At 43.3% G+C, this 25,989-nt stretch overlaps 1 protein-coding gene across 8 annotated transcripts in view; it reads right to left on the bottom strand.

The window, feature by feature from the left end:
* Shld1 (shieldin complex subunit 1) overlaps positions 1–19,263 on the bottom strand; it is a 68,247-nt gene extending 48,984 nt beyond the window's left edge. Inside the window, exons 1-3 of one of the 8 annotated variants that reach the window (XM_070006803.1) lie at positions 15,559–15,642; positions 15,276–15,409; positions 13,125–13,300 (exon numbers count right to left, since the gene is read on the bottom strand). In XM_070006803.1, the coding sequence (XP_069862904.1) occupies positions 13,125–13,300; positions 15,276–15,409; positions 15,559–15,627 (379 nt within the window). In that variant the 5' untranslated portion in view covers positions 15,628–15,642. Of the gene's footprint in view, positions 1–13,124; positions 13,301–15,126; positions 15,186–15,275; positions 15,410–15,558; positions 15,652–17,923; positions 17,934–18,557; positions 18,626–19,158 lie in introns of those variants that run through there. The other 7 variants (XM_070006806.1, XM_070006804.1, XM_070006809.1 and 4 more) reach the window with 7 other exon arrangements.
* Positions 19,264–25,989: the final 6,726 nt, after the last annotated feature.

Raw genomic sequence — 25,989 nt, forward strand, 5'->3', positions numbered from 1 at the left:
CATAAACGTATTTCTTGTACTTTTTTGTTGTTGTTTTATCGGTGTAGGGCTTGAACTCAAGGTCTGGGCGCTGTCTCTGAGCTCTTTCACTCAAGGCTAGCACTCTCCCACTTTGAGTCATAGCACCACTTCTGCTTTTCAGGGGGTTAACTAGAGGTAACAGTCTCATGGACTTTCTTGCCTGGGCTGGCATTCAACCATGATCCTCAGATCTCAGCCTCCTGAGTAGCTAGAATTCTAAGGATGAGTACAGTTCCTATGCATTTTTATGAAGATCTTTTATTATTTAGTCACCAAACTTCATGAAATTTTCTGCTAAGACCAAGTGGAATCACTAATACTTAAAAATATAGCAAAATAGGGCTGGGAAGTTGGCTCAGTGGTAGAGCGCTTGCCTTGCATGCCTGAGGCCCTGGGTTCGATTCCTCAGCACCACATAAGCAAAAAGAAAAAAACCAGAAGTGGCGCTGTGGCTCAAGTGGTAGAGTGCTAGCCTTGAGCTGAAGAGCTGAGGGACGCCGCCCACCCAGGCCCAGAGTTCAAGCCCCACGACCGACAAAAAAAAAAAAAAAAAAAAAAAAAAAAAAAAAGACTATTAAAAAGTACATGGAACTTAAACATTTATCAAAAGGATTTACATGAAATACATTCTGACCAAACCATACAAAAGAATGCTATGCAGCACAAAATTTTCACAATCTAGTTTACTAGCATAGCAAGATTTTCAAGAAGTAGAGCTTTAGTTCAAGTGGTAGAGTACCAGCCTTGAGTGAAAAAGCTAAGGGACAGTGCCCAGGTCCTGCTTTTAAGCCCTTTTACCAACACACACACACACACACACACACACACACACACACACACACACACACACACACACACACACACACACACACACACACACACACACACACACACACACACACACACAATTTATTGGAAGTAGAGCTGTAGCTCAAGTGGTAGAACATCAGGCTTGAATAAAAAGCTGAAGAACAGTGCCAATCCTCTGAGTTCAAGCCTCAGTACTGGCCTAGAATATTAACTAATTAATTAGTTATTTCAAAAATAAAATATAAAAAACAATCTATATTCATCAGGCACAAGTGAAAGGATAACACATTTCAATCAGCTCATTCTTTGAAAACCACAAATCCAAATTAGCCATAGACCTGACCACAAAAATTAATGATCTTTTCATCTTTACAAAGTAGCTCAAGATCAAATTTAAGAACAGGTTCAAAAATAGATACAAAGTAGTAGGAAATCTTAGGGTAGCTCTCAGATGAGAAAAAAGGAAAAATATAAAGATGTGGCCCTAAATCATAATTGGGCAACTGCCAGTTTCTTGTTATAACTATTATAACTTCTTACCAGTAACATACTAGTAACATTAATAATTGTAATGGCCAACAATGGCTGCATTATAGGCCTCTTTTTTAAAATTTGTTTTCAAGTGGAGTGTGACATGTCTAGAATCCTAGCACTCAGAAAGGAGAATTGAAAGTTCAAGAATAGCCTAGGTAGGCTACATATGAAAACCTGTCAGAAAGAAGAGACCCCAGGAGGGGAGGGGAAGGAAGGGAAGAGTAGGTGATCACAAGAGAGGAGGAAAAAGGGAGGAAAGAGAGAGGAAGAAAGAGAAGGCAGGCAGGCAGGAAGGCAAGAAGGCAGGAAGGCAGGCAGGCAGGCAGGCAGAAAGGCAGGAAGGCAGGAAGGCAGGAAGGCAGGAAGGAAGAAAGGAAGGAAGGAAGGAAGGAAGGAAGGAAGGAAGGAAGGAAGGAAGGAAGGAAGGAAGGAAGGAAGGAAGGAAAGAAGGAAGGAAGGAAGGAAGGAAAACAGGCAGGTAAACAAGACTGGTGGCTCACACCTGTAATCCTAGCTACTCAGGAGGCTAAAGTCTATAATATAAATTCTTATCTTCAGTTAATTAAACACCAAGAAGCTAGAAGTGGAGCTGAGCACTAGCCTTGAGCAAAAAGATCAGGAATAGAGGCCAAGCCCTGAATTCAAACACCAGGACTGGCATACACATGTGCATGTACTCTCTCTTTCTCTCCCCCACCCTTCCTCTCCCTCCTCCCTCTCAGGCTCTCTCTCTTCCTCTCTCTCTCTCTCTTCCTCTCTCTCTCTCTCCCTCCCCCTCCCTCTCTCTCTCCCCCTCTTCCCCCCCTCGCGTGTGCATGCATGCGCATGCACACGCACATGCACACACACACACAAAGTAAGTTACTAAAGTTCAAAATTTCTAGGCAGTCACTACTTATGTAACATTGGAAGAGGAAAATTATTTTCTAAAAATTAAACCAAAGAAAAAGCATTGATTAATAAAACTGACCTTATAAAAGCCTAATAAAATCTCCATACATCAATAGACTGTGGAATATTTATGTTTAACCACCCAAACTTGGAGACAAACTAATGGCCATTAATAGTGGGAGAATATATTTATACTCTGGAGTATTATGCACACCATAAGGGACCAACGTACTGCTATCATAGGATGGTTACATGCTGGAGGTGTAGCTCAGTGGTAGAGTGCTTACCTAGGATGTGGGAGGCCCTCTGATGAACCCCAGCACCACAAACAAAACAAAACAAAACAACAACAACAAAATAACACAGACCATGAGTAGCCAAAATGATTTTGAAAAAGAAGAACAAAGAGAACTTACACTTCCTGATTTCAAAACATAGCTACAGTAACCAAAACAGCGTGAGACTATCATAAATAACAATGTAGTCAAGAAAAACAGAAACAAACTCTCATTTTATATTTATGGTCAAATGATCTTTAACAAGAAAGCCAAGAAGGACTGGGAAGGTGGCTCAGTGGTAGAGCGCTTGCCTTGCATGCATGAGGCCCTGGGTTCGATTCCTCAGCACCACATAAGCAAAAAGAAAAAAGCCAGAAGTGGGGCTGTGGCTCAAGTGGTAGAGTGCTAGCCTTGAGCTGAAGAGCTAAGGGACAGCGCCCAGGCCCAGAGTTCAGGCCCCACGTCCGGACACCACCCTCCCCCCCAAAAAAACAGCCAAGATCTCTATGGGGAAAAGAAGATCTCTTTACCAATAGTTTTGAATATCCACATGCAAAGAATGAAGTTGGACCCTTATCTTGTATCATCTATAAAAATTAATTAAGAATGCATTGAAGACCTAAACATAAGCACCAAAACTGTAAAACTTCTAGAAGAAAACAATGTCTAGACATTTCATGACATTGGACTTGGTGATCATTTCTTGGATGTTGCACAGGCAACAAAACCAAAAGCAGATAAATGGATTTACCTTAAACTTAAACACATTTAGGTATTAGAGGGCAAATTCAACACAATAAAATGGCAACCTACAGAAAGGAAAAAAAAAATTGTAGACCATATATCTGATCATAGGTTGATAACTAGAACATCTTTTTAAAGAGGGCAAAAGACTGCAATAGTCATTTCTCCAAAGATTATATATGAATGGTCAACAAGCATATGAAAAGATGTTCAGCATCACTAGTTCATCAGAAAAATACAAGTCAAAAGCACAGTGAGGTATCTTGATGAGTATAGGTGGGGAAGGAGTCTCAGGGCCGAAAGACAAAGAGGTTCCCAAGCCACACCAATTGTTCTGTTCCCTCAATCTGCTTTCAGACACTTCCTGATCACCTGGGTATCACTTAGCAGAGAAAGTTGCCAGCCCAATTGAAGAGAAGGCTTCCCATAACCTCTTCCTAACTGCTAGGTGCTAGGCCTTCCTAGTAATGTTGAATGGACAATTAGTCTGTCCTGGGGAGAAATGAGTCTACATGGACCACCTTCTTGTTGCCAAGTTGCAGGTCAGGATGCACTGGATCTGAGTGACCTTCAGTTGGGTAAGAGAATGTATGACCCCCTGATGCTATGCTGTGCTTTAGTCCTGGGGAACCAAACCAGTTCGTCTTCTCCCAACATCTCCTTTGGTTCTCTTGCATTTCCAAGGTGTAGATTTGTACAAGATAACTCAGGGACTAGAAGTCTCAAAAGATATTGTTTTGATTTTGCTTGTTTGTTTATAGTACAATTCTTGCTATATAGCCCTTTCTTATCTGGAACTCACTAAGTAGCCCAAATTTGCCTCAAAATTGTAATACAGGTGGACCCATTGCAACAATGAGATGTACAAGTCGTTATTTTGAAAACGAACTTTACAACTTTGGTGGGGGGGGGTGCGGGGAGGATTGGGTGGAGAGGCGGGGAGGAGGATGGGAAGGGATGGGAAGGGGAAACAAAGGAGGAGGCTACAATGCTTGATAAAAAATATACTCATGGGCTGGGAAGGTGGCTCAGTGGTAGAGCGCTTGCCTTGCATGCCAAAGGCCCTGGGTTCGATTTCTCAGCACCACATAAGCAAAAAGAAAAAAGCCAGAAGTGGCGCTGTGGCTCAAGTGGTGGAGCGCTAGCCTTGAGCTGAAGAGCTGAGGGACAGTGCCCAGGCCCAGAGTTCAGGCCCCATGACTGGACCCAAAAAAAAAAAAAAAAAAAAGAAATGTATTCATTATCTTGCCCATGTAATTGTAACCCCTCTGTACAGTATTTTCACAATTAAAAAAATAATAAATAAATAAAATTTTAAAACCCTAAAAAAATAAATTGTAATGCTCAGCTGGGTGCCAGTGGCTCACGCCTCTAATCCTAGCTACTCAGAAGGTTGAAATTTGAGGATCGCAGTTCAGAGCCAACCCAGGCAGGAAACTCTGTGAGATTCTTCAATAAAACACCAGAAAACCAGAAGTGGTGCTGTGGCTCAAGTGGTAGAGTGCTAGCCTTGAGCTGAAGAGCTCAGGGACAGTGCCCAGGCCCACAGTTAAACCCCATGACTGACCAAACCAAACCAAACCAAATCTGTAATGCTCCTGCCTCAGCCTCCTGAGGGACAGGGTTGGTTATAAGCTGTGCCACCACACCTAGACCAGAAAGTTTTTTTTTGTTTGTTTGTTTTTTTTTTGTCGGTCGTGGGGCTTGAACTCTGGGCCTGGGCGCTGTCCTCAGCTCTTCAGCTCAAGGCGAGCACTCTACCACTTGAGCTACAGCGCCACTTCCGGTTTTCTGTTGATTTATTGGAGATAGGAGTCTCACGGTCTCTCCTGCCCGGGCTGGCTTTGAACCGTGATCCTCAGATCTCAGCCTCCTGAGTAGCTAGGATTACAGGCGTGAGCCATCAGCACCCGGCTGACCAGAAAGTTTTTCTAAGTCTTATAACTGTCCTTTCATGTTATCCTAATTTTATTTTTTTAAAGGAATTTTAAATTCTTTGTTCTTATCTCTAAACTGTTTTTCAGGGATGGGGATTAAACTCAAGCCTTGTACTTGCTATGAAATCAATGTACCATTTGAGCTGTGCTCCCAGCCCTTTGGTCTTATCTTTGAAAAAAAAAAAAAAACAAAAGAAAAGTACAATTTTTTACTTAGTAAATGTTCAAAGAAAAATCAAGCCTCACTATTTATGTTTATATGTTAGCTTGCAACCAACCAAGTAGGATAAAGTCTCCTTGAATTATATAACATATATACAGTAAATATACCTAATAGCAGTGACCTTAAGATAAATTAGCATCTTATATTTCTGGGGTGGATGTTGTTTCCTGTTTATTTTTATTTTTGGCATGGTTCTAGGGATTGCATTCATGACTAGTCTCCTGGTTTTTGTTTTATTTTGCTTTTTGTTTTGTTTGTTTGATATAAGGTCTCATTAATATTTACCCAAGCTGGCCTCACACAGCAATTCTCTCTTTTCTCCCTCTCAAGTACTTAGGATTACAGGTATCATCATACTTTGTCCAGCTTCTTAGAGTTCTGCTGCAGATAATAATTTTCAAAAAACTTGTCATTTTATCCCATTGAGAAAAGAACTCCTGAAAAACCAGAAGAGCTTGGTGTAGCTCAGTAGTAGACTGTTAAGAAGCCCAGGGATCCATCTCCAGTATTTCAAGAGGGAAACACATTTGTACCTTAAGTTCTTTTACTCAGAGGCTCAGGACTATATCCATTGGCCACTAGAGGACAGTAGAACCATGCAGTGCTCTACAAGTCAATATCAGAAGCACTACAGCACTGTGTGATTAGAAATGGTAATGAAAGTCAGGCATGGGTCGGTGGCTCATGCCTGTAATTCTAGCTACTTAGGAGACTAAGACCTGATAGCATCAAGGTTCAAAGCCAGCTTGGGCAGTAAAGTCTACGTGACTCTCATCTTCCACAAACCAGCAAAAGCCAAAATTACAGCTGTAGCTCAAGTGATAGAGCACTAGCCCTGAGCATAAAAGTTAAGGGACAGTGCCTAGGTCCTGGGTTCAAGACCCACTATCAGCAGACACACACACACACACACACACACACACACACACACACACACACACACACACACACACACACACACACACACACACACACACACACACACACACACACACACACACACACACACGAACGAATAAATAGAATTTTCAGAGAACAAATCTAAGTAAGAATTTGCCAAGTCCAGTAATCCTAGCTATCTGGAAGGCTGAGAATGGGAAGATCATGATTTGAGTCCTGAACAGAAAAGTCTGCAAGTTCTTCTCAACCCATAACTGGCCAGAGTGGCTGGCACATGTCATCCCAAGCTATATGGAAGGCTGAGATTAGATGATCAAGGGTCCAGAACAGCCTAAGTAGAAATGTCCACAAGACTGACTCCAAGGAAGGAAAGTTGGAGATGATAGTTCATGCCTGTGATCCCAGTGACAATGGAAAACCTAAAAGTAGGTAGATCGTGGGCTCAGGTGTGCATAGGCAGGAAGCAAGACCATATCCTAAAAATAACCAGTGAAAACCAGGCCTGGAGGCATGGCTCAGCATGGCTTGGCAGTACTGAACCAGGCTAGCGAGTATGGGGTCCTAAATTCAAACTAAAAAAAAAAAAAAAAAAGGAAAAAAGCATTTATTCTTAAAAGTTTCAAAAGCCAGACACGGGTGGCTCACGCCTGTAATCCTAGCTAATCAGGAGGCTGAGATCTGAGGATCTCAGTTCAATGCCAATCCGGGCAAGGAAAGTCTGTGAGATTCTTATCTTCAATTAACCATCAGAAAACCGGAAGTGGCGCTGTGGCTCAAGTGGTAGAGCGCTAGCCTTGAGCTGAAGAGCTAAGGGACAGCTCCCAGGCCCAGAGTTCAAGCCCTACAACCAACAAAAAAAAGTTTCCAGAAGTGGGAGGTATGGTTCAGTTGGTAGAGAGCCAGCCAATGAACAAAAGTGTCAGGTATTGACAGTTTTATGATCCCATAAGATGGATTTTATAACTTCAAGCATGTCAGCATCTACATATCAAAAACTTCAGGGAAAGGCTTAGGAGTATTGCTCAGCAGGAGAGTGTTTATCTAGAATGCACAGCCCTGGGACTGATCCCATTCCCACATACTCAAAAATTAACTAGTACTACCAGGAAGCAAAAGAGTAGTCATCCAGCAGACAAAAAAAAAAAGGGTAAAGAGCCAAGAATAAGAATAATTCTAGAGCCATGTGAAAAAATTTATTCTAGGTAGAAAAAGGGTTTCATTCATTATAGTAAACAGAGTCAACATCTGAGTTCCTCGCTGTTTCTTCCCTAAGTTTTACTACAGTAGGTGATTTATTCTACCTGGTATAAAACTAAACTGAGAAGGCAATGCCTCCTCTCCATTAGTCTGCAGTTTGAATGTCTTCCACAATGTAAGACAGAGGTTGAAAGCTCACAACATTAAGCTCCATGAGCAAGAGACAGAGTTACCCCTGAGAAAGTGCTGATCTTTATTTGTCCATATTCAGAGTTAGCTTAAAGAAGCTAGCAGCATTAAATATTAAGCCTTCAATGTTGACACTGAAGGATTAGTGCTTCCTACGTGGCACTTAATCATTTGTGGTGTCTGAATTTCTTTAAAGTCCTGGCTTTGAAGTCAGCCTGACCCAGATTTGAGTTTCAGTCTTCCAGCATGCCTTGGGAAACATATTAATATATAACCAAGCTTTCTATGGCTTGGTTAGGAAACATGGATATCATGATGGTATTTATTCTTGGAGGTGGTAACATACAAGAAATGACAAATGTTCAACCTTTCCATCTTCTCTTAATTGTGTATCATTATGGGGGTTTTTTGTCTGTTTTTTTCTGTTTTGCCAGTACTAGGGCTAAACTCAGGGCATGGGTGCTGTCCCTGATCTCTCTGTGCTCAAGGCTAGCATTCTACCACTAGAGCCACATGGCTACTTCCGGCTTTCCTGAGTAGTTATTGGAGATAGGAGTCTCACAGGGACTGTTCTGCCAGAGCTGGCTTCAATCTGCAATCCTTAGATCTCAGCCTCTTGAGTAGCTAGAATTACCGGCCCCAGCTTCATCATGTCTTATGAAAAGATGGTAGTAGGAGTAATAAGGGCTTGACATTAATCAAGTTGTTTTCTCTCACTTTAAGGAGACATGGAGAGACAGGTCATTAATAAAGGCCCACTTGGAGCTGCTGTTGAGGAGCAAGTTTTATGGAACTACAAAGAGGTACCATATGAATTATACAGAGGAAAAAGACAAACATACTTTTCCTCAAATATTAAATTCCCTACATGTAATGCCCAAATATGCAAGTTATAAATGGCCTTTGAAAAGTGGGATATTAACAGATTCCCACAGAAAAATAAGAAAGCATTGAACCACTATTTACTTTAAAACTGCCGGCTAGGGCCTTTAATCATCAAAGACTTATTGTGTTTAACATTCAAATATGCTGTATACATTCAACTCATTTCCTCAACACTGTTCTCAGGCAGAATTTCAAGTTTAAGGAAAGGGCTGAGATTTCCTGTATCCGTATTGCAATGTCTAAACAACTTCAGAGAAACTCTTTGTCCTAGAATTCACCTTGGGTACTCTCCAGGAACAAAGGTTCCACAGTCCAGAAGAGGAACACGAGGCCTACGTGGAGTTTCTCCTGCTACAGTGGCATACACTGAGCAACACCCAGGAAAGCTATGACCTTGCTTTTGAGAGGCTTAACTAAGATCCTTTATGGCTTAACATGGCTCTTCCATTTTATCTATCCATGCTTCCCTTGACCCCAGAAGCATATGAAAGGGAAAAAAGAATTTCACAGGTCAAATCCATCAACAAGTATGGGCCAGGGACTGATTGATGGATTCAAATCAAGGGCCTGAGGAATGGACTGGAGTTGATCAGGGAGGAGGAAGCACATTCCACAGATGGGGGAAAGGCAGCCAAGGCATTAGGGGTTGGCTCAGTCTAACATCAGGAGTAGCAAGCCTGTGTTAATGAGTAGTTAGACACCACCAAAGGCATATGTTCAGCTGCCATGCACCTGAGCAGCCTTGCCAGTTAAAATACTGCAGTGCTGCTATTCGGTTGTTAAATAGTTTGAACAAACCCTAGCCACCAGATTTCTGAGAATCCTGGGAATTAGGCAGAGGAGCTTTGACTGCAGCTGGTGGGAAAGAAGTATATGAAAATATCTCAGAGGATATAAACAGAGGAATGTGATGGAAATGGTGTCCCAGGAAGACCTCTTCTGCTTTATCTCACCAGGAAGGGCAGAGAGGAGGAGTTTCACAATCCCATCCCTGGCTGTCCTGACGTGTTGTTTACTCTACTAGTCCTTCAGGAGAGGTGGCTGCCCTGTAATTTCAGGACAGAGACGTGTTTATTAAAACACATTATAGCCTACCTGTACCTGCCTTTGTGTACCAGATAGAAATGATCAAGGCTTTTTAGGTTTTTCTTATCAACCTATTGGGTTTGTTTTGGAAAATGCTCTTAAGATTCAACCCTCTTACCAGTAATATCCTCCCCCCAGGCATAAAGAATGCACTAGTACCAGGTGCCAGTCTCATGTCTGTAATCCTAGCTATTCAGGACACTGAGATCTGAGGATCACAGTTCAAAACCAGCCCAAGCAAGAAAGTCTGCGAGACAATTAGCTACCGGAGATGCTGAAAGTTAAAATGGTAGACTAGCCTTGATCACAAAAGCTCAGGACAGTGCCTAGGCCCTGAGTTTAAGCTCCAGGACTGGCATAAAAAAAAATAAATAAAAAAAGAGTGTACTAGGCAACTGGATACACAGATAAGGGCAGGGAACTATCCACTAGTTTTGGTGCTCCCAGAAGATCACTGGCACCTGAGCAAGAGAGGGCTTAGTCCTGGAGTGGGGGAAGGAAGTTGTACGCCTGAGAAAAGAGGAACAATATGTGATGAAGTAGGAAGAAGTAGGATGGGAGTATAACCCCCATGAGACCCTGGGTTCAATCTAGAGAGAGGGGCGGGGCACCGAATGATTGAAGGCAACCCCTTTACAAAGAAATCTGGTTGAGAAGAACAAAACAGAGTCAAGCCACAGCTAGAGGCAGCTGGGAAGTGAAATAGGAAATCCTTTACAAAAGTTAAGTTTAAGCGTGGGTCCACATTCTTGCCACCTGGCTTTTGCAGTGGTCCCTGCTGCCTCCTAAAACCAAGGCCAGTTTTTCTCAGAGGTTCAGACTATGATTGCCAACTCCAACCTTGAAAATAGGACCAACTACCTGCATATACCTGCTACTTGCCTGGATTTCTGAGTTTTCTCTCTCTGGCTTACCTGTAGGTATAACAGACTGTACATTTATGATAGTAGGCTTAAGAAAGAAAAAGGCTATTGTGTAAAAGTGTAATGCAGATAGAGGACAAAGCCTGAGATGTGGCCACTGGACTTAAAAGTGGCCTTGACTAGAGCTATCTCTATAGAGTAATGGGGACAGAAGCTGAACTAGTGGGATTTAGGAAGAACTGACAACTAAGGAATGACATCTTTTGAGAGTCCACAGAGATCTATGTAACTAAGATTTGGGGTCAAGCCTTCATATTCTTTTTTAAGATGGAAGATATTAGAGAGTATCTGCATGCTCATGGAAATGATCAGTGGGGGGGCGGGAAAGGGGGAGGAGAGGGAGTGATGTGTAAGGGAATGGAAAAGACAAGGATAGACATGAGGACAAGGAGGAAGGCAGACATGGGACATGGAAATAGATGAATGAAGTTGGTGGGTGTGAAATACAAGCATGTAGATTCTCTTCTGATTGCTTCTGCTTTCTTTTTTTCTTATTTTTCTTTAGTCATTCACTTATTTATATTTGCAGTACTAAGGTTTGAGTTAGATCTTACTTACTAGGCAGGGGCTTTACCATTTTAGTCCCATACCCCAACTCCTTCTTTTCCAATAATGTCTCACATTTTTTGCCTGGGACTAAACTGGATTATAGTCCTCTTATTTATGCTTCCCATGAAGCGGAATTACCACTGGCCCCTCCCCCTCCCCACCACCATTTTTATTGGTTAAGATGGGAATCGCACTAACTTTTTACTGGCTACAACCTTTGCTTCTTCCAATTTCCACCTTCCAAGTAGCTAAGATTACAGGCATGATCCACTGTACGCATACCAATTTCTGCTGTCTTCATCAAACAGACCAGATCATCAGCTGAGAGGCTAAAAGAGGAGGCAATGTAGTTTGCAATGAAAAGACAAGATACAGTTATTCAGGGAGGTGGGAGAGTAAGCATCCTAGAAAAGTGATTTGTGATAGATGGAAGGGTACATTTGAGCAGGCAGAGCAGGGACTTAAAAAGAAAGGTGGTTAGTATGTGCTGTGGGCTAAATGTTAGTGCCTGTCCCCCCTCCACTAACCTTCAAGCTTGTATGTTAAAGCCCTAATCCCCAATTGATAGAATGTAGATCCTCCTACTTATAGTTCCTACATAGGTACATGCTACCACATACAACTTTTTTGTGTGTGCTGGTCCTAGATAATGAACTCAGAGCCTGGGTGTTGTCCCTGACCTTTTTGCTCAAAACCAACCTTCTACCATTTGAGCCACACCTCTCCTTCTGGCTGTTTTTTTGCTGGTTAACTGGAGATAAGAGTCTCAAGGACTTTCCTTCCCTGGCTGGCTTTGGACCATGATCCTTGGATCTGAGTCTCCTGAGTAGCTAGGATTACAAGTGTGAGCCACCAGTGTCCAGCTCACATAAAACTTTTGCTGGTGGAAAAGGTATCTTGCAAACATTTTGCCTGGGCTTGCCTTGGACCCTTCCTGTCTCAGACTCTCAAGGAGCTATGATTATAGGTATGTGCTACCACACTGGCTTCCACTTAATAAAAACAACAAAGTTGGAGCATCAATATATGGCAAATACCATAAGTACATTGTTCCCTAAGTTAAACCTAACACGTATGAGACAAACATTTCAACTGGCATTTTGTAGATGATTCAGAAACTCAGAGGGGTTCAGAAACATGTTCCAAGTCCCACAGCCGGCAAGTAACACACTGATTGGATAATAAATGGGAATGAGATGTGCTTTACAACTAGACATGGTGACTACCTGACTGAACTGGGGAATTATCATTAAATACAAATAATAATAGACTTTTGGTGATTTGGCTAAAAAAATCCTGTAGGGGACTGGGAAGGTGGCTCAGTGGTAGAGTGCTTGCCTTGCATGCATGAGGCCCTGAGTTCGATTCCTAGTACCACATAAGCAAAAAAAGAAAACAGCCGGAAGTGGCGCTGTGGCTCAAGTGGTTAAACGCTAGCCTTGAGCTGAAGAGCTGAGGGACAGTGCCCAGGCCCAGAGTTCAGGCCCCATGACTGGACCGGAAAAAAAAAAAAAATCCTGTAGAAAAGTTATTTAAATCCAGACTTTTTTTGGTAACAGTAAGGTCTCTATTATTATTGTTGTTATTATTATTATTATTACCCATAACACCTAACTGGTTCACATTTCTATTTTCTGAAGTTTTAAAAGAACAAAACACAATTCTACTCTTTCCAAGTATTCTCCAGCCTCTGAATGCATCTGGATGGAGATCAATCAGAAAGGAACCCAAGATTACAAAAAGACCTCCAGGAAAGGGCTCCTCCTGTAATTCCACCAGAGAGACTATCCTTTGAAGTCTCCCTCTATTGCTTTGCCTGTGTTAAGATGTTTTACTACATAAGACAATAAATGATTCCTTTGAGATCTGCTATTGGGAGTGGGAGAAATGATCACACCTGTTTATCTGCTAGTTGCTGTTGTTTTAACATCAGTTTACTTCTAACTCTGCTTCTTACCTGGATCCACATCAGAAGAGTAAGGAAAAGAATGGACTTCCACAGAACTAAGTGCCTCATTGTTGGCCTCCTGGCTGGGTCTCTGTAGCATATAATCTCTTAGGTCGCAAGCCGAAGGTAGGTCCAATGCACAGCTCTCCCCTGACTGGCTGCCTGGAGTGGCTTCCATAGTCTGGCTATGGGAAAAAAAGAAAAGTCCAATACAATAAGCACGATGAAGCAGGAGCCTTCATGAGTTCTTCACTGAAGAACCTTAAAGATCAAATAGAAAACCAGAAAATTTTCTTTTGCTCTGTAATCACTGGTTGCCCTTGACTTTACTTTAGACCCAGTATTTAACACCATGTTTTCTATTTGAGGGAGAGTATTTATCACCATGTTTGTCTGTGAAGTAAGTGTTCACTATGTAGTCCAAATTCATGATCTTCCTGCCTCTGCCTTCCTGACTGCTAGGATTACCAGCATGTGTGACCCTGCTCAGCTACCCTATTTTCTTCACCATAAGAAACTTTCAACTGAAAGAAACCATTAGTAATTGCAGCTGAAAAGTAGGCTGCATGTCTAAAAACGGGAAAGGTTTAATCATAGAGCAATTCCCTAGGGAAAAACTATATAGATCTATAATTCAAGGGCTCAAGAATATGTGCTGAGAAGGGAAAATGTACATAATATTCAATGTAAAAAAATTAGGTAGAGTTTGAGTCTGATTTTATAAAATACAATACAGTGCTGGGTGCTGGTGGCATGCCAGTAATCCTAACTACTCAAGAGGCTGAGATCTGAGGATCAGGATTCTAAGCTACACTGGGCAAGAAAGGCCATGAGACTTTTTTTTTTTTTGCTAGTTGTGGGACCTGAACTCTGGGATCAGCTCTTCAGCTCAAGGTTAACACTCTACCACTTGAGCCACAGCGCCACTTCCAGCTTTTTCTGCTTATGTACTGCTCAGGAATCAAACCCAGGGCCTCATGCATGCAAGTCAAGCACTCTACCACTGAGCCACATTCTAGCCCCAAGGCCATGAGACTCTTATCTCCAATACATTACTCAGAAAAAGCCGGAAGTGGTGCTGTGGCTCAAGTGGTAGAGTGCTAGCACAAAGCAGAGGCTCAAGGACAGAGCCCAGACCCTGAGTCCAAGCCCAAAAACAACAACAACAAAACCATGTATATATGAAAAATACAGACAAAAAGCCACAAGCAGAAAATCTGAAAGGCAGGTGCCAAATGAATGTCAGTGATTATCTGGGATGAGAGATTACAGGTGACCTGTATTTATTTTCCCCTCTGGCCTATGAGCCCATTGATTAGGTTATGTACCAGGCTTGGTGCCAGGTACTGGGGATACAAAGGTTAGACAATTCCTTTCAAGGAGTTCATAGTTTGGGGTGAACCAAACACATTACAAGCAGCATGTTAATGCAAGTATCATGAAGTATTAGGAATTTAAAATAACAGTCAATGCTCGGTATCAGTGGCTCAGGCCTGTAATCTTAGCTACTCAGGAGGCTGAGATCTGAGTATGGAGGTTCAAAGCCAGCCCAGGCAGAAAATTCAGTGAGACTTTTATCTCCAGTTAACCACCAGAAAACCAGAAGTGGTGCTGTGGCTCAAAGTGGTAGAGTGCTAGCGTTGAGCAAAAGAGCTCAGAGGCAATGCCCAGGCCCTGAGTTCAAGCCCCGCAACTGACAAAATAAAGAAATAAAAGAAAATGATAGTCAAGGCTCAGCCAGGGAGGAAACAAACTAAGGAACCAGGGAGGGCCAAATCCTGTGGCCTTAGCTGGATGGCTGGGTAGCCCCCCCTCTCCTTCATCAGTCTGGCAGGGACAGCAAGACCTCACTGCTGCTAGTAACCTAGATAGAAACACCCCCTAGCTGAGAGTTGACTCTGGATACCTCAGAAGTGGCTTGCTGGGTTCAACGATTGAGTATTTGTTTAAAACTAGGTATTCCCTACCCGTCCTGGGCCTATAGCTACCAGTGGGGCACTGCATACTCAACTAGAAAACTGCAGTACATCCAGTCCCATCATCTGTGTGGAGTAACAATGGGCCGAGGGAGAGCCTGGATACTCTGCTCATTAATATACTTTATATAGCCAGTATCAGGCGTCATGAGTGCCACCATGCAGAGGTACTACATGGTACTACCTGCAAATCTGGTGGACAGATAGCACAAGACACTGGCAGGTTTGAAGCCTCCTGAGTTCTATGGCAGGCAAGTCTACAGAATGCATACACCTGTAGTGCTGCAGGAGAAAGAACATGTGACTTCGTCCAAGGCCCTGTGGGTCAAGAATAAGGGAGAAATTAAAACCTCTTCACAACCAATCAGCTGGGTGTGATGGCTTGCATCTGTGATTCCCAACAACTTAGGAGGGAAAAGTAGGTGCATTGTAATCTGAGGTTCCTGGCAAAATATTCAAAATCCTACCTGAAAAAATAAAGCCAAAAAAGGCTTATGAGTATGGTTCATGTAGTAGATCACTTGCCTGGAAAGCATGCGGTCCTGAATTCAAACCCTAGACTGCCAAAAGGAAAAAAAAGAAAATATTTAAAAACTGAAAGGAGAATATTATTTTATAATTAGAGAAGAGAGTTAAAGCACTGCTTAGTGTCAGCGAGGAGAGAGAGGTTTGGAGGCTTGGTTGTTTTATGAGCTGAGTTAGAGAAGACAGAAATAGATTTAGGAGGATGTAGTACTCCAAATTAAGGAACATGGGGCAGCTGTTCAAACAGAACTTGAAAGATCTCAAGGATATGTCTAAATTTAAAAAATTAAGAATAATGTGACCAGTGCAATAGAGTTCCCATGTACTGAGTGCTGACTTCACCAGCCTGTGCTAAGATCTTCATTTGCAGTAACTCTAAGCAGCAGGTAATCTCTCTGTACAGAGAGAAGTACCTCACCCAAGGAAACGCCTACAGAAAGCAGCCACCACAGGAAAAGCCCAGCTTGAAGGACCCTGTGTCCTGTGCCTGAATCTGAGCAGCCTCCATGCTGCTGCCTGTACTACCCAAGGAGGCAAAAATAGAAAACAGAAACAGAACAGCACCAAAGGCTGGCAAGATCTTTCTAGTCTGAGGACACCCAATCACATGCTGCTGTGGACATTCCTTTAGGCAAAGGGTAAGCCAAGATATCAGCTGATTGCTGCTGAAAGGAGGGGAATGATCAAGGTCCCCAAAGAGCAAGAACACCCTGTCTTTTCACACGTATTAGCCAATCAAGTCTGAGGTTTCACCAAACACCTCTACATCAGGGCCCTCTAGCTCCCCCTTCTTCCCCTATTACCTAACAGTGCTCTACAAGGTTTCTGGAAGGGGATAAGCAGATCTCTGGATTATATCAGCATATCCTACCAGCCTTCAGAGATGCCTTCAAAGAACCAAGCATAGCCATGAAATGAAAGAAATCCTTTTCCAAAACAAATGGTGTGTTGATCTCATAGCTTTATTTTTAGATTCACTCACATTGAATGCGAAATGCATTCCAAACTCCTGTTTTAGAAGGAAAAAAAAACCTACAGAATCATTATTCTTTCCTTCTTTTTATGCTTGTTTTTGGTATTGTGCCTGTCCTGGGGCTTGAACTGGGGGCCTGGCCACCATCCCTGAGCTTTTAAGCTTGAGGCTATTACTCGTACCACTTGAACCACAGCTCTATTTTGGGTGTTAGTGATTAACTGGAGGTAAGCGTGTCATGAACTTTTTCTGCCCAGGATCCACAGATATCAGTCTCCTGAGTAACTAGGATTGCAGATGTGAGCACCAGCATCCTGCCTCAGTTACTTTGGGTGTAACTCAGACAAGTGTTGGGGTTAAGTACTGTGTATACTCACTTATAAACAGGGATCTGAAACTTAACCTGAATCCCAACTCTCTGCTTACTGTGAGGAAGTCTCCAGCCAGCTACCCAGCCTCTCTGAGCCTCTAATTCCCTATGCATAATGGAGAAGCATATTCCTTCCAGTGCTTGGCTTGGTACAGGGTAAGACTTCAGTCATAAGGATGGTGACCTTGCCCTTTCGCCTCAGGCCAGGGGCTAAGATTAAGAGACATCATTCTGCTCAGAGGCCCCCACTGGTCAATCAGGGCAGACGACTGTGCTTGGGTGTGAGTTCAGCAGATACCGCAATGGCACCTACAATCACAGTCCTGACCCTGTAGTAGAGGGGGAGATTAGCCCTGTCCTCTATGCTTATCTGGCCATGGGGTCTCCCTCAGGAATATATACAGGGGAGGGACTAAATTCCAGGACCCATGTTCTGGATCTGTGGATCTCCTCTACCAAGCAGGAACCCCGCCTCCCATGGAGAGCTCTAGGAGACAAAGCTTAAGGGAACCCATGTCCTTATCCTTCTCCAAACCTTGAAGAAGGGAAGGACTTAGGCAGATGGCTGAGCCATGCTCTGCTTCCATGAGAGCTGACTGAAGGTTAATGAGGCAGCTAATGTGAAGACTGAACTTTACTTGCTTTAACTTCATACAGCCCAGGACGAAAGAGTTCATTCAGGAGCCTGCTGCCATATCTAATGGATGAATAAATCATTAGAGCTGTGACTGAAGTGGTAGAGCACCAGATGAGGAAAAAATAAAACACGGTCTGGTGGCTCACACCTGTAATTCCAGGTGTAGGTGGAGGCAGGAGGATCAAGTTCAAAGCCAGTCTGGACTACATAGTTTAAATATTTCTCAAACAACAAAAACTACAGGAATGAAGACAGTGTAACATTGGCCTAAGGGTAAACATACTGATACAATGAAATAAAACTGCTAGTACAAAAGTGAAATCATACTTATGGGCAATTGATCTGTCACTCGGAAAACAGCCTGGCGGTTCCTCAAAAGATAAAAAAAACATTGAATTACACTTTGACTTGGCAATTATACTCCTAGATGTAAGATAAAGAGAAAAACATACATCCTTCTAATAACTTTACACAAATGATCGTGGCAGCTTTATTCATAGTAGTCTCAAACTGAAAGTAACTCAGATGTTCATCAAGTGATTGGCAGATAAATATGAATTATGTATTCAATGGAGTAAGGTTCAGCAGTAAAGGAAGTTCTGATACAAGCTACAAGGACAAGCTCTGCAAACACCAAACCCTAGTGAAAGAAGTTAATCACTTATTGACTCCACTCATGTCAAGTGTTCAAATTATGAAACTATAGACACAGGAAGTTGGCTAGTTATTGCCTTGGTGGGAGGGGGAGGAGTTAGTACTGAATTGAGACTGACTACATCTACTGTATTATGGCGAATAAAAGGGTTGTGTGTAAAAGGTGATTTAAAAAAAATCTAAAATTAGATTGGTGATGGAGGCTCAACTTTGCACATGCACAAAACTCACTGGATTTTACACTTCAGACAAATCTCAGCTGGGTGCCAGTGGCTCAGCCTATATTCCTAGTCTCAGGGGGGCTGACCTCTGAGGATGGTGGTTCAAAGCCAGCCCAGGAAAGTCCATGAACCTCTTTATCTCCAATAAACCACCAAAAAGCTGGAAGCGGAGCTGTGGCTCAAGTGGTAGAGCACCACCTGAGAGAGTGAGAGACTGAGTTCAAATCCCAGTATCAGCACAAAAGGAGGAAAAACAGGAGGTCCATTTTGTTGAGTACAAGTAGCAGCGCGGGCGCTCACTGGACACTATGCTGAACGTGATCAACTGGTGTGGGGATAGGCAGGAAGGCCTGGAGAGCTGGGAAGGGGTGACAAGGCCCAACAGGAAGCGCACCAGTCCCTGACGTACACAGGGTGGCCCCCCGGGGCCGCAGAGCAACATTTGTTAGCCTGTCACACCAATCCTACTTTTCACTCCGGAAGAAGGGAGCCGACGGAGACCCGGGGTCTGCGCGGGGTCCGCGCGGACTCCGGTCGGGGTGGCGGGGAACGGAGGCGGGCCCGGGGAAACCGCCATCACGGGCACGGCGGCGGCCGCCTCACCGCACCGCGGCCCCCCTCCCACCGCCCCCCCGAACCCGCGAGGGAACCCGGCCTAAACCCGCCTCCGGCCCGGCTTCCACTCACCGCCCCGCAGCAGCAAGATCCCGGAACCGGAAGCGGCGCCGCCATCTTTGTGATGGGAAAAGTGTAGCTTGAAGGAAGTCCTTGGAACCATCCTGGGCGCAGGCTGACAAGGGCAAGGGAAGGTAGTTGCGGCCATCTTAACTGAGGGCAAGCCCGCTGTACTCGGGTAGTTGATGCGATTTCTAAAGGAGACTTGGTGTGTGATGGACCCTAAAAGCATAGGAAAAATGGTATCTCAAAAGCCCACGTCTGCTTGGCTTATGACATGGTAATCCTTCTTTACAACATCTTTTAAAGTTTGTTTTTGTTATTCTAAAAGTAATGCAGGGACAGTTAGTCAGGGACAGTGCTTTTTTTATTTTCTGTCGGTCGTGGGGCTTGAACTCTGGGCCTGGGCGCTGCCCCTCAGCTCTTCAGCTCCAGGCCAGCGCTCTACCACTTGAGCCACAGCGCCACTTCCGGTTTTCTGGGGGTTAATTGGAGATAAGACTGTCACAGACTTTCCTGCTGGGCTGGCTTTGAACCATGATCCTCAGATCTCAGCCTCTTGAGTAACTAGGATTATAGGCGTGGGCCACGGGCATCCGGCTAAGAGTACATTTCTTTTGGGACTATGTCGACCTTTCTCTTGCTGTCTCCCAGTTTTTCTCCCTCTGTACAACATCATAATAATAATAAAATTGTGTGTGTGTGTGTATTAAAGCTATAGGTCTACATTTGGGGGCGGGGGGGGGGGGGGAGGAGAAGTAGAGAACCTGGGAATGGGGGCACCCAAGTGAATGAATCCCAGCACTTGGGAGGCTGAGATAGGAGGATTATGAGTTGAAGGCTAGTGCAGGCCTACACAGGGAGTTCCAGGCCAGCCTGAGCCACACAGTCTGATCTTATTTCAATTGGAGAGAGAATGAATTAACAGAAGAGGTCAAAAGTATTTTAATATGTATCAGTGCCTTTAGGTAGCTATACACAACTGCTAGAATTACAGAGCCACAGAAAAAGACAAGATAAAATTAGAACAAACTTAGTTTAAAGATCTAATTGGTGTTCTGAAGAGAAGGGCTGAAGAAAGCAGAAAGAAACAGAGTGGATTTATTGGTTCAAAGCTACTTTTCTTATAGGGTTTATACAGAGGACTTTTTTTTGGTACTGTCAGGTTGGAACTGTTTGAAAAACAGATACATTTCAAAATTTCTGTAAGTGACATTTGGCGCAATTGACCTCATTTTGGTTTAGTCTAGTCTGCTGAGGCCTCTTGTAGGGGGTGAGTCCAAAATGCTGCTGTTTGAGAATACTTAGGTTGTTTTTCCTATTGTCTTCTTGAAGAAGTCCTGTGTTTTCACAACCGCCAATAGATGCCTACACTCTGAGAAGACCCTGCAGAGTAAGACTGCTGTACTTAAGATGAATATTTTAAATAATACCTTCCTGGATTTTGGCTAACCGTATGTCAGATATATAGATATATATAGATATAGATATATAGATAGATAGATATCTATATATATATATATCCCAATACACTATTTTTTTTTTTGTTAAATTCTCCATGTTTTCTTTCTCTTATATGAGTTTTTTCTCCCTCTTACAACCTTCTCCCTTAGGAACACTCTTCTCTCCTCTTTGGTCTTTGCAATTCTTCAGATCTCAACTTTAGAGGATTCTTCCTTCAGGGTTCTCCACTGACTCCTCATATAGGAATTGGTTGTCCCTCTTAGGAAAACTCACTTGACTCCATTTATTCTGACTACTTTAAATTCCTTTACCCTTTCCTTCTGCTTTTCTCATAAAACAGTTTGTGAGTCAAGGGCAAGGAACTAGACTATCTCTTGCACATTTTTTGGGGGGAGGGGAGGAGGTCCAGTCGTGGGGCCTGAGCTCTGGGCCTGGGCGATGTCCCTCAGCTCTTCAGATCAGAGCTAGCACTGTACCACTTGAACCACAGTGCCACTTCCGGCTTTTTTCTTTTTGCTTATGTGGTGCTGAGGAATCAAACCCAGGGCCTCATGCATGCAAGGCAAGCGCTCTACCACTGAGCCACCTTCCCAGCCCCTCTATTGCACATTATTATGACAGTGCACAGCTCAGTGACTTGGAAGGTGGTATGAAGGGGCAAAATAATTGTCTCCCCCAGGTATCCCTTATCTCCCAATTACATCCCACTCAAAGATTATACCCTCCAATAAATCTTAAGGCATGATTTTATGACTTATTAGTAATGAAACATGCCTTGAAGCCTTTTACTTTCATTATATTTGCTGGAAACAAAATCTGCATAGCTATGTTAACTCTCGTGTAGTCTATGATTTTTTTTCATAATGAAATTGATTTTTCCTACTGGCTTCTTGGAGTACATTTCTGAAATCTAGAGTAACTTTCTGTACCATGTAGCCTGTTTCTGTTTGGGGGGTTTTCGGGTTTTTGTTTGTTTGTTTTCGAGGAAGTTATTATTTTATGTGTGGTATGTTCAAACCTGGGGCTTGAACTCAACACCTTTTGCTCTTGCTTGGCTTATTTGCTCAGAGTTGGCACTCTACCCCTTGAGCCACAATTCCACTTCTATATTATGGTCTAATCATCCTCTTACACTACCTTCAATGAACAAGAAAGGTAAACTAATGGAAGTAAAAACCAAAATAGAATATGTGTGCGTGTGTGTGCGTGTGTGCGTGCGTGTGTGTGTGTGTGTGTGTGTGTGTGTGTGTGTGTGTGTGTGTGCGCGCGCGTATGTGCCAGTACTGGGGCTTAAATTCAGAGCCTTAAGCTCTCACTTAGCTCACAGCTGGTACTCTATTAGTTGAGCCACACTTCCCATCTCCACTTTTTGTTAATGCATTGGACACAGGAGTCTTGTGGACTTCTGCAGACTGGCTTTAAACTTTGATCCTCAGATCCAGTCTTCTGAGTGTCTGGGATTGTAGGTGTGAACAACTAGTGCCTGATTCAAAATAGAATCTTGAATCAGGTGGGTAGATGAGGAGAAGAACATGCCTACAGGATAAGCATTCAGAAGACTGAGGTTTGAGAAACAGTTGAGTCTAGCCAAACAAGGTAGTAAAACTATCTAAAAACCCAAAACATCCAGGTACCAGTGGCTCATGCCTATATCCTAGCTATTAAGGAAGACAAGATTGGAATACCAAGGTTTGAAGCCAGCCTAGGCAGGAAAATCTGTGAGACTTTTTATTTTTTTGCCAGTTGTGGGGCTTGAACTCAGGGCCTGGACTCTGTCCCTGTCCCTGAGCCTCTTTATTCTCAAGGCTAACACTCTACCACTTGAAGCACAGTGCCACTTCTGGTTTTTGAGTGGTTATTGGAGATAAGAGTCTCACAGGGATTTTTCTGCCCAGGCTGGCTTTGAACTGCGATTCTTAGATCTCAGCCTCCTGAGTAGCTAGGATTACAGACATGAGCCAGTGGTGCCAACTTGTGAGATTCTTATCTCCAATTAACTACCAGAAAACTGGAAGTAGCTTGTGGCTCAAAGTGGTAGAGCACTAACCTTGAGAGAAAAAGTTCATGGACAGCATCAAGGCGCAGAGTTCAAGCCCCATGAATGACCAAAAATTAAACTAAAACTAAAAACAAGTGGGAACTGGAGGGAAAAACTGGGAGAGAGTGAGGGAAGGAGGGATATTGCCCAAAAGGAAAGATACTTATTATCTGACTTATATAACTGTAACTCCTCTATATATCACCTTTATAACAACAATAAAAATAAAAATAAAAATAAAAAACCAAAATCTTATCTCTGCAGAGACATAAAAATGAAGATGTTAAGCTGAGTGTTAGTGACTCACACCTGTAATCCTGGCTACTTCAGAGGCTGAGATCTGAGGATCATGGTTTGAAGCCAGCCCAGGCAGGAAAGTCTGTGATACTCCTATCTGCAATTAACCACCAAAAAGCTGGAAGCAGAGCTGTGACTCAAAGTAACTGAGTGCTAACCTTGAGCTCAGGGACAGCATACAAGACCTGAGTTCAAGCCCTAGGACTGTGAGAGAAGGGAAAGAAAGAAAGAAAAAAAAAAGAAAGAAAGAGAGAGAGAAAGAGAAAGAAAGAGAGAGAAAGAAAGAAAGAAAGAAAGAAAGAAAGAAAGAAAGAAAGAAAGAAAGAAAGAAAGAAAGAAAGGAAAGAAAGAGAGAAAGAAAGAAGGAAAGGAAGGAAGAAGGAAGGGAAGGAAGGAAGGAAGGAAGGAAGGAAGGAAGGAAGGAAGAAAGGGAGGGAGGGAGAAGGAGGGACGGAAGGAAGGAGAGGGAGAGGGAGAGGGAGAAGGAGGAAGAGAGATAGAGATTGTTTCATTCCAAAAGTAAAGTATAAATTCCTTTAGATTATTTGTTCTTTTTTTTTTTGGGGGGGGGGTCTGGTCGTGGGGCCTGAACTCTGGGCCTAGGTGCTGTCCCTCAGCTCTACAGCTCAAGGCTAGGGCTCTACCACAGATTATTTGTTCTTTTGCCATTGATTATATAATGGCTGCAGAAATTGAGTTATGTCACAGTTTTATATTTGTATTTCATGGCTGATTTTCTGCCATAAAGCTAAGCCAGCTACTTGAGCCAAATCTCAACAGAAAAAAGTCATTTTAGTTGAAAGGTCAGACTTGCTCTTCCAAAATAGGATAAGGTTATGAGCAATTATCTTATCTTTCTTTGTCATGCTGAACCTTGATCTATGTAATTATTCTCATTTGAGGAACTGGCTTTTAACAAAGAGGAAAAAAAAATACCACAAAAGTTCAAGGGTTGCATAACTAATGAACCTCAAGGCACATTATTGCTTTTTCAGTTGTACAATATTCTAAAACTATAATGAAGTAATGAGTTGGCAATCAAAGGAATAAGGTCAGATAGACTGGTAGCCTCCCAACTAGGCAGAAATATCTTTTACCTATCAGCTGGCTGTGGTCCTTCTGCTCTGCCCAAATAGGAAGCCTGGATAGGTGAAGAAGCTTTTCCAGTGCAAACAGTTCAGAGTCCTTGAGTGCCACAGCCTGGGAGCTAGCAGAACTAGAGGCTGATAGATCCAGGCTCTGAGAGATCGGGAAATACCGTTCCAAACTTGATTCCTGTCTACAATCTTAGCAACTTAGGAGACTGAGTCTGAGGTTCACTATTCCAAGCCAGCGTGGCCAAGAAAGTCCCTGAGACTCTTATCTCCAATTTACTAGCAGAAAGCTTAAGTGGAGATGTGGTTCAACTGGTAGAGTGCTAGCCTTGAATGAAAAAACTCAGGGACAGTACCCAGGCCCTGAATTCAAGGTTTAGAACTGGAACAAAGAATAAGTAAATCATGGATTATCTGTCAATTACTTTTATCTGTCAATTAAAAATTGTGCTAATGTGCTGATGACGGGGGTTGTGAGGTTCTCTGTGTTAAAAATGCAGGGACTGGGAAGGTGGCTCAGTGGTAGAGTGCTTGCTTTGCATACATGAGGCCCTGGGTTCAATTCTTCAGCACCACATAAGCAGAAAAAGCTGGAAGTGGCACTGTGGCTCAAGTGGTAGAGTGCTAGCCTGAGCTGAGGTGCTGAGGGACAATGCCCAGGCCCAGAGTTCAAGCCTCACGACTGACATATGTGTGTGTGTGTGTGTGTGTGTGTGTGTGTGTATGTATGTATGTATGTATTATAGCCAGGCACCAGTGGCTCATGCCTGTAATCCTAGCTACTCAAGAGGCTGAGATCTGAGGATCATGGTTCAAAGCCAGCCCTGGCAGAAAAGTCCCTGAGACTCTTATCTCCAATTAACCCACTCAAAAACCAGAAGTAGAGCTGTGGTTCAAAGTAGTAGAGCACTATCATTGAGCAAAAGAGCTCAGAAACAGCTCCCAGGCCTTAAGTCCAAGCCCCAAGACATATATATGAAATTTTTCTTTAAAGACATAAAATTCCACAGTTTTTGTTGTTGTTATTGGTCATGGGGCTTGAACTCTGGGCCTGAGCACTGTCCCTCAGCTCTTCAGCATAAGGCTAGCACTCTTCCACTTGAGCCACAGCACCACTTCCAGTTTTCTGAGTGGTTTATTGGAGATAAGAGGCTCACAGCCTTTCCTGCCCAGGCTGACTTCGAACTGTGATCCTCAGATCTCAGCCTCCTGAGTAGCTAGGATTAGAGGCATGAGCCACCAGTACCCAGCTAAATTCTGCAATTTTTGTGCACCTATCCTGGGGCTTGAACACAGTACTTGGCCACTGTCTATGAGCCTTTTTGCTCGAAGTTAATATTTTAGCACTTGAGCCACAACTCTACTTCCAGCTTTTTCTTTTCTTTTTTCCTTTTTGTTTTTCCTAGTCGTGGGGCTTGAACTCTGGGCCTATGCACTATCCCTTAGCTCTTCAGCTCAAGGTGAGTGCTCTACCACTTGAGCCATAGCACCACTTCGTTTTATGGTTGTTACTTGGAGATAAGAACCTCATGGAGGGGCTAGGAAGATGGCTCAGTGGTAGAGCGCTTGCCTTGCATGCCTGAGGCCCTGGGTTCGATTCCTCAGCACCACATAAGCAAAAAGCAAAAAGCCGGCAGTGGCGCTGTGGCTCAAGTGGTAGAGCTCTAGCCTTGAGCTGAAGAGCTGAGGGACAGCGCCCAGGCCCAAAGTTCAGGCCCCACGACCGGACCCAAAAACAAAAACAAAACAAAAAAAAAGAACCTCATGGACTTTCCTGCGCAGGCTGGCTTTGAACCGTGATCCTCAGATCTCAGCCTCCTGAGTAACTAGGATTACAGGCATGAGCCACCCGCCAGCTCTACTTCCAGCTTTTTGCTGGTTAATTGGTAAGAGCCTCATGGACTTTCATGCCTTAGCTGGCTTTGAACCATATTGCTCATATTTCAGCCC

Source organism: Dipodomys merriami, unplaced genomic scaffold, assembly GCF_024711535.1.
Source record: "Dipodomys merriami isolate MVZ:Mamm:240054 unplaced genomic scaffold, mDipMer1.0.p SCAF_7, whole genome shotgun sequence".
Classification (NCBI taxonomy): domain Eukaryota; kingdom Metazoa; phylum Chordata; class Mammalia; order Rodentia; family Heteromyidae; genus Dipodomys; species Dipodomys merriami.